Source organism: Accipiter gentilis, chromosome 26 (genome assembly GCF_929443795.1).
Source record: "Accipiter gentilis chromosome 26, bAccGen1.1, whole genome shotgun sequence".
NCBI lineage: Eukaryota > Metazoa > Chordata > Aves > Accipitriformes > Accipitridae > Astur > Astur gentilis.
Genome location: NC_064905.1, coordinates 19,283,471 through 19,298,027, shown reverse-complemented (window position 1 = coordinate 19,298,027; position 14,557 = coordinate 19,283,471). Strand labels below are relative to the sequence as shown.

Sequence of the window (14,557 nt, the reverse complement as noted above, 5' to 3'; positions counted from 1 at the left end):
CGGGTTTTCATTTTTCTTTTCATTATGTGTACTGTGTTACAAATAAAGGCTAACACCTGGCCCCTCTTATGTGCAGAACTAACTGACAACGAACCGGTATGGGGATGGACATGTCATACCAGTAATTTTTTCAGGGGGCTGCACTCCAAGTGAATGAGAAAGCCAGAAAGTCCACTTCCCAGTACAAGGTACTCACTGGAAAGCTCTACAACAGACACTGGCTTTGCTCACCACAGCTTAAAGCAGTCCTGGAGTTCATGATTCTCCTCCACTGAGCCAACAGCAAAGCCCCATTGATTTTCTGGGTCAGTCTTTCTGGAACATAACGCTAAGTCTTATTACAGGTTTCCTGTGGTGACTAAAAGAGTTCAAAATCAGGCCCAAAAGTCTGACGTTACTTGCTTTCTTGAAACAGTAATGTAGTTTATAAATTCTGGGTTCCAATTTAGTCATCAAAATGTTTTTAAAAATATGTTCAAAACCACCCCCCTAGAAGTAGTCAAATAACAAAAAAAACCCTACCAAACCAGCAATCTAGCTCTAGCTGTAGAATTAAATGTGGAAAATCAGAAGTCTTGCAAAAAATAACATTACTCTCATGCATGTTAAACTTTGCAAACAAACTGTGGAAGGATAAATGGAGAACAACCTCAGTATGAAATAAAAATGAGTCAGAGGAGATACATTCCACAATGGACAATGGCTCATCTTTTATGACTTACAACACAATGATCTGATTACTGAATGATAGAAGAAAGATGCAGTTTTACTTAACAAAATTTTGTATCATGAACTAAAGGCAGGTTTCAAGATAAAAGACCAAATTAATTTAATGAATTTTCTCTTTAAATGGATCCTCTCTTTAAGCAGATATGTATTTGTATTAAACCACCCCATGTCCCAAAGCACATTCACAGGGAAAAAAGGATCGTTGACTTCTAGCTTTTCATAAAAGCATCATTCATTATTACACAGCATTAACTTTTGCAAATAACAAAGCAGAACAAAACATAAAACCACTATTATGAACAAACATCTAAAATAGGTTTTGATAAAAACCTGTAAATCATTTACATCAGCAATGAAGTGGGCTGCCCATTGGAAAAGACATTTTATTCTTAGAATAATCTCATCTTTGGCAGAAGCTTAGCTGTAACAATTATGCTGTTTATGAATAAGGTGAGACAGATTACAAGCACACAGGCTTTCCTTCTATTTGAGTATTTAATTATGTAGCCATATGAAGACTCATTTCTGTATTTTTAAAATGTTCTAAAAGTTGTTTCAGAGAATTTCTTTGTTCAAAAACTAGTATCATACACCTCCTCAAGTGCTCAGTGGGGAAATGTCCATTGTACCTAGATGTTTTGGGGAAAGGGGAGCGGTGGGAGGGGGTATTCCCTAAGCAGCACTGAAAATAGATACTCATTTATAAAAATGCAGGAGCATACCTTCTGGCCAAGAAACAGACTTTTGGTGGACAGGACTGTGAAACCATCTGCAGGAGTTCCCTCTGTTGTACTGTCAGCACTGGCTGATTTGCTCACTTCTCCCTGCTTCTTCTTCCGAAAATATAGTTAATTAGTTAACTCAGGACTGAGAGAAAAAACGTTTAATAACACTAAGATATATGACATGCCATAAATGCTTACCAGGCAATAAAATGCCAGTAAAAACACTGGCGCTTGGATTTTATTCTTTAGTCTAACTAAAGTGGCTGATTACAGCTGAAGGAATCAATAGGAAAAATGACCTTAACGTCTGCAGATCTACGTAAGCCTTTTCTTGCCTACAACAGCGCACAATTCAGATGACAGTTGTCTTAAATATTGCAGGAAAACACATAAACAGCCCCAAACTTTTAAAAGTGTTCTAATGACTTGTGTGGAAAAAGATAATGTATGTATTTATATGTGTGGGCAGACATTCATTCTAAGGTAAAAACTGACTTCTCAGAGTGCAGATTTTATCTCTCTGTGGAGGGAGATGCTCCCAGATTTCACAAAGTTATTTTTAGAAATACTGTTTCGAAATCTGGCTGTCCTTAGAGCCAGTGTCAGAAGAATACATCTACTTTCTACCTGCCTAGTAGTAGGAAATGGGCTGAACAATTTTCTCTGTCTTGTTTAACATCATCACCTTCCTTTATCTCCAGTAAAAATGTAGAGGAAGGAGTTCCCCTCAACCGCCATTCCTTTTTTTAACTGTATTACTGCAGTAAAATTATAGGTTTCAGGAATGAATTGATTTACTGAATAAAAATAAGAATTAGGAACATTTTGAAAAGGATGTTTCATGAAGACAGTGAATTGACTACTGTGGCTATAAACTCAATTGGTGCCAAAAATAATTTCATATTTTCAATAAAATTACTACTTATTATTTCATGTAAATATTTGGTGCCTCAGCAATATCTGCTGAAGCTAAAAAGCACATCTGAATAATAAGCAAGCCACTGGTCTTCTACTGTCCTTTTCCATAGTATATAAACTACATCTGTGGCTGAGCAACTAAAATGACTTTGATGCAAGGGTATATTGGTGCTTCTAGAAGCTGTAACCATGCTTTACTTTACACAAATGTTTTGAAAATTAGATTTTCATGGGTCCTATTTCAAATCCCCAGGAGTTTACTGTTAGCCAAAAACCAATATAGTAAGCAGACAATACAGTTTATTGTGTGGAAGAAAAACAGAACCCCACAACAGACTTCCTGCTTTTGTAATCAAGTAGAGAAAAAACCTCCAGATTTAGGGAAATTATTAGTGCATGGTTATTAGAAGCACTGCACTTCAGTGTCAGCTACTAGGTGTTCTGAGAGAAAACTAAATTCCAACAGTTTGAAAAACAAAGTGGTAAAACAACCAGAAGAGTGACCAAGTAAACAAGAGAGACATACAGGATGAATACAGAAGCTTTGTTTGACCCAGAAGGCAACTTTTTACATGCATTGTCCATTTCATGTGAAATTCCTACTTTTCTTCCTACTTTCATAACCTATTGCTTGACAGTAGTTTTGAAAAAAAAAAAAAATCTAAATCTTTGGTTACACAAACACACATTAGAAAGATTTCTTACTTCTACAAACTGAAACTAAAAAAAAGGAATTAAGGAATGTTCTCCTTAGCTTAAAAAAAGATGTTATTCTTAGTTTCCTAGCATAAGAAAAATCACGTTTTGCTTCTCCTATTCTTCCCCTCACCTCCACACTTCATTTTGAATGAGTTTAATTAATTACTAGGAATTAAAAACACCCAACAAGTCTAAACATGGAAGAGTCTCATCTATAACATACTAATAACAGAGAAGAACATTTGTGGGTCTTTAGCTCAGCCAAAGAAATTCTGTGTAGCCACAATACAGTTCCTCTGATGCTGCAAGAGACTCAGCTACCTGATCTAGGTATGATCTTTCATGCTCCTTGGATTTCATCAAATCAACTAAACAAGAGGAATCTTACACTAAGCTGGAACAAAGTAAAACGCATTAAAAAGTACAACAAACAACAGAAAAATACAACACTTGAAAACAGGACTCTGACATGCTAACAGCTGAGGACATTATTACAATGCAAGTGACTTAGGCTATTGTTTTTCTTCAAAATTTAAAATTGCAAAATGCTGCTTTTGTGTGACTTTTGAAAAAAACACCCAGATTCCCTGTTTCTTACAGACACATATCAATACTTGAACAAAGTCCAAGCAAGTTTACTCCGCCTAGCCCAATGCAGGCACCTGCACAGTCACAGCAAAGCTACCCCTAGAGTTGCTACGTAAGACCTTGTCTGCTCCAGTGATGCTGGACCCAGTCATGCTACCAGTAAGGCATGACTAGTACAGCCTCCAATACACTCTCTTCTTCTGCCTCTTGGTGCCTCCAGCCTGCGCCAACCTAACGACTGTTTCATACAAAGAACAGAGTATTTACAGCTTGCCTGCCTGTCCTGCAGACCTATGCCACTTCTGAGGGTTTTTAGACTTCCAGCTGCACTAGGGAGAGGGCAGCACTCCTCCTTCAGCATTTGCTTACACTGCTACTGAAATCCCTATTGTTAACAAAACACGGAACAGAAAATCTACCCTACATGATGCTCCCTACAGCTACTACTAGCAAGCTTGTTTGGGTTTTAAATAAACAGATTACTCTACCTTGGATTTCCTTGCCCCTTTCTTGCCGCCTGTTTTCTTCGATACAGTTTTTTTCTGTGATGGAGACTTTGCCTTCTTTGCTGGAGGTGGAGTAATGATGGCTTCCAGTTTTCCTTTTGATCCCCTCTTCTTTGCCAACAGCTCTGGATGAATATTGGGTAACACTCCGCCACTGGCTATGGTGACCCCTTTCAATAGCTAATAAAAAAAAAAAAGTTGTAGATGACAAATTCCAGCATTTAATCACCAATAAATACAAACTGGAATTTACAGCAAACTTTGTACATTGCCTTGAGTTCTAACTGGTTCTTGTACGTTTCTCAATACATTATCCTTGAAGAAGAGAAACATGAAACGTATGAAATGAAGCTGATCGTGTACTAGATTTTAACTATAAAGGGAATATGTATTCTTCTTGCACATACGCTTGTTACTGTCAGTATCTCTTGGGCCCACACAAGATCTTTTTCTGTGAAGCCACGCAATGAGAACTGTTACCCAGCTACTAGAAAACAGGACTGCCCCAGCCACAGACATGAGGGCTTTGCAGGGCAGCTTGCGTGAGAGAGATGGGACCCCAAAGTCCATGGTATGGGACTGCAATGGGTACCACGCTGTGGAGAACCCAATATATGTCCCAATTGCTGAATTTTCTTGAAAGTGCATTTTTAAACCAGAATTTTTTTTCCTAGAAAAAGACACTTCAAATGGAGGGTAACATGTATACAAATCTCTATACCTGCAAGTCTTTCTTCAAAAAAATCTTTATGTAGTTGAAGAAAAGCAGATCAATATTCAAAACTGTGCAGTTTATTCAAGCCTTTAAAAGCAGAGGTGAAATATATCATGTTATGTATTTAAAACCACTTTAACCCATTTTTTTATACATCTAGCTGGGACTAACTCACTATTCGGGAGGATACAAAGAGTAACATCAAAGTCCCTCAGGTACTCCCACCTTCTGATTGGTGTTTACTGCTCCCCAACCACAACTCAGTGAGGCTCCAAGCTTACAAAGGGATGATGAATGGAAAGTATTACCAAATTTCAGACAAAGCCAGAAGCAGATTGGTTTGGGGATATTTTTTTTTTTTTCCTGCCCCATCATGATACATAGGTTTGGAAAAAGTACCTTTTCAGATGTGTTTTTACAGCACCTCACACAAACGTACATTAATCCTAGCCTGTGTCTCTGGCTGACACCACAAACTGTAATAATAATGCCCAAATTTTTTTTGGCTAAGTTAAAGGCATCTTGAAACCTGCAAAGGACACAGACTTGCAAGAGTTCCAAAGCTCTTAATTCTGTGGTCACAATGACAGACTTCAATGGGAACAGAATAGGTCCCACCGAGTCCTAAGCTGCGTAAGGGGGGAAACAAAAACAAACAAAAACATCTACAAGATTTTCTCCATGTCTCTGTAGAGTTTATGACAATGTCCCACTCTAATGGAAGTGGTTGTAATAGTCCCAGCAAATGTCATGTTACATCTCCATTGCATTTTTACACATTTTAAGAGTTCTAAAATACATAATTAAGCTGAATGCTGTAGTTAGTTACACAGGCAGTGTGCTAGTGAGTGAATGAGCTGTTTCCTGGTGGGCTACTCAATAAGCAGAGGTCTTGAGTTACAATTCAGCTATATGGAAAGACAATTTAAAAAGCTCTAAAGGAAATCCTGACCCTCACATGGAGGATTTTTTTTCTTACCTGATTTAATTCTTCATCATTTGCTACAGCCAACAGGATGTGTCTAGGAGTGACTCGACCCTTCTTGTTGTCCCTTGCTGCATTTCCAGCCAATTCAAGAATTTCCGCTGGGGAAAAAGTAAGCCCCTCTTAATTACATTGTGATCATTAAGAAAAATCAATGTGTTCGTTAGCATCCATGCAAAAAGATATCTGATTATATCATGTTATTCCTAACTGCTGTAGAATACCCTCAATAGATATCTAACTCTAAAATGATAACTTTCTTTTTATATGTCTAATCACTGAAGGGTGAATGCACACTTGAAGTCCTGTGGTCTAAACTATATTTACTTCTTTGTCCTTTTAAAGCAGTTCCCCTACATTCCTGATTTTTTCAGCGTTCTTCTCAAGGCTACTGTGTGTTCATCTCCTAGGATCCCTCTCCTATCAGGTGACAGAGTACTAGATGTACAAATGCTATAGGTTTTTTTTTCCTCAAAGCTGTCATAAATGTGAGTTCTGGCTTGCATTGCTGCTTCTTTTTTATTACAGGAAAAGATGCTATTCTCAGTTTCTCATTTTTAACATTATGGAAGCATGTAAGCACACATTCAAGTTAGGACACTAAAAATACAAACTCTGCTGCTACGCTGACTTAATGATTTTTTTTCTCTGTCCAAGATGAGGTTTCTGTCCAGAAAATGTAATTGATGAATCATGTTTATTTGCTCCTAGCAAATTATCTCCTTAGATGAAATTTCCAGTCCTGACAAAATACATTTAACAGCTGTGCATATAATGGCTTTTATTGGAATTAGGAAAGATCAACTTGCTCCCCTGCAAGGATCTATGAAGCGAAAGGCTAGAGCGTTACCTGCTAACTTATCTGACTTCAACTCAACAAGCCCTAGGCAAAGAATGCAATTAATTACAAGAACAATTAAAAAAATGACATAATGTGTTTATCTGACTTTGCAGTTATGTGCTACTGCTGTCTCCATTATACATAACCTTTCATCTCCCTCTGCAGAGACTGTGTTTCACTATTGCTTTTGGTATATTTTCTTTTGCAAACCTGTTAACGTTTGGAGAAAAAAGAAAATGAAAACGACTTTTTTACACTTATTACACACTAATATATTAAAATTTAACATTAGTATAGGGTATGAAATTGATTTCACATTTAACAACCGACTGTACCATGAAAGCTCTCCCATAAGCTTGCTTCAGAGGCAAATAGAACCGAATTAAAACATTAATCTGGAAATGAAAAAGACTAAAATCAAAGCCCACACAACCACATGCCTTTACCATAAGACACAGTAAATCTTAAGTAATACTGTATAGCACAGACTATGGCTTTTCATTAGACTGAATTCAACATGATTCTCCAATTATTTTTCATCCTAAGTCCTGTAATAAGCTAGTTATGACACCTACTGGAAAACTTACAGCTGCTTCTGGATGTTCTGCAGTTAAACTTCATCGAGAATTTTGGTAGGCTTTCACTACTTCTGTGTTCTTCAAAGTGCACAATTAACTTTATTATAGGGGGAGATGGAATATTAAGTCTAAGCCCCCAAAACTAACAACATTTCATGCTGACAACAATCACTTTAATTTATTTTTAAAGAAGGATTAGCAAGGTAAGGTCAACCTGACTATGCTTTCCACACCTCCAAAGAACTCAATTAAGCTGGCATAATCCTTTTCACATACTTCTCAAAAGCCACAGCTCAGACATGTGAGGTTTAGCTTGCATTCAGCACTGCATACAGCCGCCTGTTGTGACAGAAGACCTGTATCACCTTCCACTGGACAAGCTGCGCTCTCGGTTACACCCCGTGCATCCCCACTGACCTCAATAAGATTCTGTGTCACTGTAATAATGCCAGCATCTCCACCCCTCTAGATCAGGAATTGTTTTGTTTGTATCGCAGACTTTATTACCGGCTGAAAAGCATGGGAAGGATTTGCTGCAAACAGCAGACTACTTTTCAGTTTGCCTCTGCTTCCCCCACCTCCGCTTCTTTACTGCATCAGGCACTGCTAAACAGTCGGGCCGTGTTATTCTCTGCAACTGATCAGCATAACTATGCAGACAGGTCATTTTGTAACTAAAGAGTCTAAGAAAGTGTTATGCCTGTAAAGCACAGAGGAATGTTTTATTTGTTCCTCATAAAACTAAAATGTCTGCCTTGTACAGTGGAGAACTGTTCTTGTAAGTGCTAAGCCCTCTTCCTTGGACAGGAAACTCATTTTGAAATTACAGTTTTCTAATGGTCCTTTAGGGAAGTTGAGGTACCCCACTTCCTTTTCAGGAACAGAACGCTTTGCACTGGCGTTGAGGACCACAAAAGAGGAGCTTAGGGAGAGGGAGAGAGGAGGAGGAGGGCACGGAGGGTGGAATTTTTCTTCTGGCCTTCTCCTCAGCTCTCCAGTAATAACCAAGCATTGCTCGTGCATGCAGAGAGACCCACAGCACGGAGAACAGCAAAACACAGCTATGCACACAAGTCTGGTTAAAGGGGGAGGGACTCTCCCCTATTTAAAAACAGAAGATTAGGAGGTATTCCAGCTGAAGCCAATATAGGCAACAATTTTTTGATTTAGTACTGACAGAGACCAACCTAATCCAAACCCAACAGATCAGAGCACTTAGAAATGCTAGAAATGAAGACTTTCTGGATCCGGATGGGATCTGGACGGGATCCTGACTACTTGCCTGGATTTCGCTTGCAGACAGCTTTACTTTCACATCTGTTTTATGCTGCATTAATTCTAAAGATTTAAATGGCGTTTCATCCATGTTTTAAATAAGATGAAAATCTAGCGTTCTCTGTAAGGGAGCTGACTCAAATTTCCAGAATAATCACTCTGGATTTAGGTGTGGAGCTGGAAAGAGTAGTAGGTGGGAAAAGGTATTTAAAATTGAGATTGGATTTGAATTCTTAGGTCAGACCCATCTTTGGAAGTGCCAATCTATCAGGTTCAAAGGTTGGAGTCATTGAAGAGCTCCGTTTCATTAATCTTCCAAAAGTGGGGAAAAAAATAGACATTCAAAAATCAACTCCTGCAACTGAACAAGGTCAAGAGAGAAAGCTTTGCTTCTAAGTGTTGAGGGAAAAGAAAGTGCTAAGAGCTTCCATGACATGAGGATTCACTCAGCTTGTATTTATCCAGCCAGAAGACCAAAACAAGAACATTTTACAAAAATGAGGCCTTACAAAAAGGATGTAAGTTGCATAATGTCTATTCCATTCCTTTCATGTATTTACTCAGGGCATTTCCCCCCTGGAGAATAATTACACCACCACCACTCAGGCAAAAGGCACACTTTACAAAAGTAATGAACAACAAAATATCTTTCTTTTTTTTTTTTTTAAACAAGGAAAATATACAAGTTATTCAGTATTATCAGCTTTTGAAGGTATAATTCTTCAATTACCACATACTGAAATCTTAGGGTAATATGAAGAGACGCCCTTTATATTTGCACAAGTGGCTTTTTCTCGTGCTTTTGAATAATTACAAACAAAAAAAAGCAAACTAACATGTATTGTTTTAACTGCAGATACAAAACAATCCAGCAAAAATGCTGTGAGAAGTATATAACTAGGAAAGACAAAAATTAAGTAGGAATGCCATGTCAGCATGTGATATATTCATGTATGGACATGTTATGTAGAAAGAAAAGGGATGGATGCCTTAGAAATCTATGACATGAACACATCGATTTGATTTAAAAGGCAGTTATGATTAATATTTTTGTTCTTTTCAGTCATCATTAAAGTAGAAGGTTAAAGTGGGAAAAGAAAGTCCTAAAAGTGAAGAAATTTTCTCTTAAAATTTAACTTAAAGGTAGTTCTTATTTATATCAATTGAAAAAATCCTTTGCAACATTTAGAACTAGGCAAATGGATACGGTTAGTGAAAACTGGTATAAGCCTGTTCTCAGCACTTGAACCAAAACTGCTTTTCTTCTGCTGAGGTTTTTTAAAGTTCAGTTAAATATTTTTAAAGGAGAAAAGAAAACAGGTTGTATATCTTTGTACTTAAGCCTGAGATAAGACCACAGGAAAAGCTGTTCTCAAGGCATTTCCTATTCAAACACAACTAAAAAGTGTTAGAAGTCTCAACAGAAACCTCATCCTGAAGCAAGTTTTCAGAGCAAGTTCCTCATCCTTTACTTGCAGAGACTCTGATCTCTGGTCATCTACTGGATACCCTACTAAGTTCTCAATTTCATTATTTGCATTTCCCTGTTTCATAGTGGTACTGCTCTGCCTTGAATACTGTTGCTTTGGTAGTTCACGACACTTGCAAATATTGGAGCAAGAACTTAACACGAGGTTAAAATGAAACAAATTACTATTAGACCTAAACAAAGCAGGCCCAGTAGCAACTGCAGACCTGCATGGAAACAAAAGCAAATGCATTCTTCTCCCAATCCTGGAGAATGCTCTTGTTCACTTACCCTAATTTTCAAACAAAATATTACTGGTCATTACTAAATAAAACTCCTTTAAAGCCTAAATGACAAGGCCTTTAGCTTATCATGCATTCCAGGCCATAATACTTTCTAAATGTAAATACTCAACTCAATCTGGTCTGAGTTCATCCCCAAAATGTTTTTTGGTTTACATCTCAAGCTAAAACACTGCTGTTGCATTGAATCCCTTTGTCCACCTTCTCTTCTGGGAGATGAAATCATAGCTTTGAAAATTAAACTCTTAACAACTAACAGGTGATGTGTTGACACAAGGCCAATTTCTGAACACGCAAGTTCCAACAGGAACAAGTCAGGGGTTTCTAAAAATTTTGAAGCCTCTCCTCAAAAGAAAATTGAAACCAATATCCAGAATCAAAGAAAAATGAATGTTGATACAATTCCACTGAGAAAATATGTATTTGCTACAAAGCCAACTACATGACAAGGAGTCTGTTTATTGTATTTTAAATTAATCATCCTTCCATCAGCATTTTATTGACTTCAGAATCATTTTACATGATTCCGGAAGGTTTTAACCCAATCAACCCCAATCAACCAAGACTGTTAAGAGTTTCCTGCATTCTTCTCTCTGTGTATTCCACCCAGTCCCCCTGGAATCTGCAGTTGCAAGAGTGAAGGCAGAATCATTTAACACTTTCCCTCTCATGCATTCCAATAAAACAGTTCTTAGCCCTGGTTCAAAGTCATGGAAATTTGATGCAGTGAAAATCGATTCAAGAAATTTTACTGCTTTGAACAAGCCTTGATGAAACCTCAACTCTCAACAGGGCAATCATTCTCTTAGGATGCGATAAAAAACCCCAAACCCTTCAGTCTTTAGTGTCTGAGCTGTATCAAAACTAGGCCCCTTAAAGGAGAAACTGTTAACTTTGCCAAGTTATTGTAAGTTTTGCATTTCTGTGAGGCAGATGACAGACCGCTGTTTACATAAAACTCAAGTTCAGGCCACAAAAGCCACTTCCACTTAGAGCCTTCTGATCTGACTCACACCTCTTTTCTACGCTTTAATACCATCCTTTTTTTTTTTTTTTTTTTTTTTTTAAGACATCCAATGTTATTTAACTTCCTAATTTTTAAAGTTTTTTGTTTTACTACTGATCTGTAAAAGGTATGAGAGTTCACTTTTCAGGGAAACCTGAAAGTAAATTTCATCAAGTGTTGTTCTTTACAACAGTCACACCCCAAGTACTAATATAAAAAGACATAGCCTATTTCTTCTCCACTGACTTCAAGAATCCTGATCTAACTCAAATTAATCTTTTTTCTTTTTGAATGGAGCTTCCTCTACCTAGCAATTTACGCTTTGCTATTACTCCTAACAGTTTATGTATGTTTTAGAAATGTACTCAAACATGATTAATATAACTGCTGCCAGACGTTACTTGATCAAGTGCAGCATGTATGCTTTGGTCTGGCTGTTAGAGAGTACAGGAGACTACTCATGTCTTAAGACCTGGTCCTAGCTTAGTCTTTCACCTTTGCAGGCACATGTTAGGAACTTGCATTTCCAAACATTAAAGAAGTCAAGGGGCAGATGCCAGTGAACATAAATAACATTATTAACAAAAGAAAAAGAGGAGAGGGCTTCATATTGTAATTTGGGATTTTACAGAAGTGACCCCAAACCCTGGGCTTGAAAGAGGAAATGGATACGTGTATCAAGGGTGTGCATACCCATGCCCCTACAAAGAAGAGCAAGATATACAAGTCAGTGTCAAAGGCTTTACTAAACAATGACCAAAGCTGATGTAATCCATATAGGCTGTGGTCTCATTTTTATAGTGTACTCATTTCAACGTGATCTGGCAGATGGTGATAATGGTTTTGTTAGATACTGCCTCTGACAGTGAAGTGGGATTCAGTGTTTATTACTGAAAATATGACTCATTAAATTGCTGTTGTCTCAAAGCCTTTCCACCACATCAAGTCTTTTTGTACCGAGATAGCAATGGAAGCCATAATCAATACAAGTACCTGTAGACAAATACAACTGTTATTATTTAGAAGAAAATATTCACAAATCTTTTTCCCCATTACTTTACAGAAGCAGTATAGGAATGACTATATAGCATGTTCAACACCTTTTTCTGGAAAAATCTACGTCTTGAGAACAAAGCATGTTTAAAAAAAAAAATCTATCACTTTGGGTGTTCTGTGGTAGGTGAATGTATGGACTAGAGCAACGTATTCACTGGAGTAAAAAGTACATCTAGCCTGACATCCTGTCCCTAGCTAGTGACCAAGAACAGATGCTCAAGAGCTTTAAAAGAACAGGCAAACTTAAAATGCTATTTTTCCAGAACATTCCCTCCAATTTCAACCATGTGCAGCTGAGTGGTTTCCCAACTTAGAAATGCCATCTTTGTGTTTAGTGCCCCAATGGATTTTGTTTCTATGGATGTGTCTAACTGTTTTCTGGAACAATTCAGAATGGTTTGGTATCCATTTTTGGTATCCGTAACATCTTATGGTAACAAGGCTCACTACACCACAGACATTTTTGCCGTTTGGAGGAAAAGTACCTCCTGTTTGTTTTAAAAATACTGTATTTCACTGTATACCCCCTAAATTTATTTTTCCCCAATGGAGTTGATATTGGGGATGGAGAATCTCATCTGACTGCACGTAAGAATCCACATACAATTTCATCCCTAAAAGAAATTCAGGGATAAATGTACTGTGGAAAAAGGCTGAAGACCAAACACATAGCATGATCTGAACTCAGGCATTCTTAACTAATCCTCAGGGAAAAAAGAAAAGGGGAAAAAAGTCATGCTTACAATACTTGACGCAAGAACAAGTTTGAGAAAATCCGAGGAAAGAAACTGCTTGCTAAATACTGCATGCTACTCTAGAAAGGTAGGATGTCTTCCTGCTTTCTAGCTATTTGTGCTACAACTGTCAGTCCCAGGAACAAAGGGCCAAAGAAGAAAAGACTTAAGCTTTATAGATTCTTTTGTTCTTCTTAACAAGAGATACAAGACAAAGGGTAGGAAAAAAATGTGTAGCAAAATCAGCCACTTTTTTTTTTTACTCTTCACTTAAACTCCATTCTTCAAAACAAAGGGCAATTTATAAGTAGTAGTCATTACTTTGTTGCAACTTAGCCAAATAAATAGATGTAGTGACAGTTACTAGAATAAAAAGTATTTAATTCTAGTTCTAAGGATATTAAAATATAACTAAAATTTAACATTTTAAAGGGAGAAAATAATTCAGTGACCATGATGTAAAAAAACAACCCAGCCCAGCATTTTGTACATTATCGCAATATGACACACATCACAACGCAAATTCTGATGCATATTTACCCCTTGGAGATAAGTGTCTATATTTACATATCAGTATGCACTGTTAGGGCTTTTATTATGAGAAAATGCTTTGGCTTTTATTGTTTTTCATCCAATCTGATCTGTGTAGCTTGGAGAATACATTAGGACCCTAATCGGTTAAGTAATTTTGTATCGACTTAGCTTTTGTGACTCGGAGATCCGCTGAAGTTTACGGGACTACAAGATAAGATAGGCACATACATCAAGTGTTTACAGGCCTGGAGCCAAGGAACGGCTTGTCAGTGAAAAGAAAACTCTTCATTTCTGTACATTTCAAGCAGACTGATTCATACATTTGTAAGTTCAGAAAGTTGGTCATTCAACTGGCAACGATGCAAAGTTTTCTATCTAAAGAGGCACTTACAAGTACAGCAACTTTGAATTATGACAATCTCACTTCTCTTAAGAGCATGACACAAGTCTTATGTAAAAGAGGCATGTTACAAAGGAGCTTTGCTATGCTGATATTTTTGAAAGGTCTCTGCTTGTGAGGCTATTGCCATAAACAACCCTGCTGTATTTTAGGTCCAGTATTAATCCATATTAAAAACACACTGGATCTGAAGAGGTAGTTTCATGCTTGCTCAAGTTAAGGCACAAACCCCTAATTTATTTTAAACCTCTTTTGGGACACAGTTTGTGGCACAACACCATAATAGGGATTAGTGTTTCTAAAGCTGCCCGTTTAAATAGAAGAAATGTATCTTGGTAGTGAATGCACGTTTCAACAGTATCAAAAAGATACTGTCAATTAATTCTCTTCTTAAATTTCATTACTCTCTAAGGACCATTATTTATGGTAGTCTCAGAATGCCTGGAACTTGAATCTGCTTTTAACCTAATGCTTTTTTACTGTGGACCTCTGAGCTCC

At 37.4% G+C, this 14,557-nt stretch overlaps 1 protein-coding gene across 9 annotated transcripts in view; it reads right to left on the bottom strand.

Annotated features, from left to right (window-relative positions):
* LOC126050852 (core histone macro-H2A.1) overlaps positions 1-14,557 on the bottom strand; it is a 47,508-nt gene that overhangs the window by 19,293 nt on the left and 13,658 nt on the right. For 7 of the 9 annotated variants that reach the window (XR_007509670.1, XR_007509668.1, XR_007509669.1 and 4 more), the window contains exons 3-5: positions 5,860-5,966; positions 4,148-4,345; positions 1,452-1,562 (exon numbers count right to left, since the gene is read on the bottom strand). Coding sequence is in view for 6 of the 9 variants with exons in the window: in XM_049829275.1 (XP_049685232.1) it covers positions 1,452-1,562; positions 4,148-4,345; positions 5,860-5,966 (416 nt within the window). In the remaining 3 variants the exon portion in view is untranslated. The remainder of the gene's footprint in view (positions 1-1,451; positions 1,563-4,147; positions 4,346-5,859; positions 5,967-14,557) is intronic. The other 2 variants (XM_049829276.1, XM_049829274.1) reach the window with 1 other exon arrangement.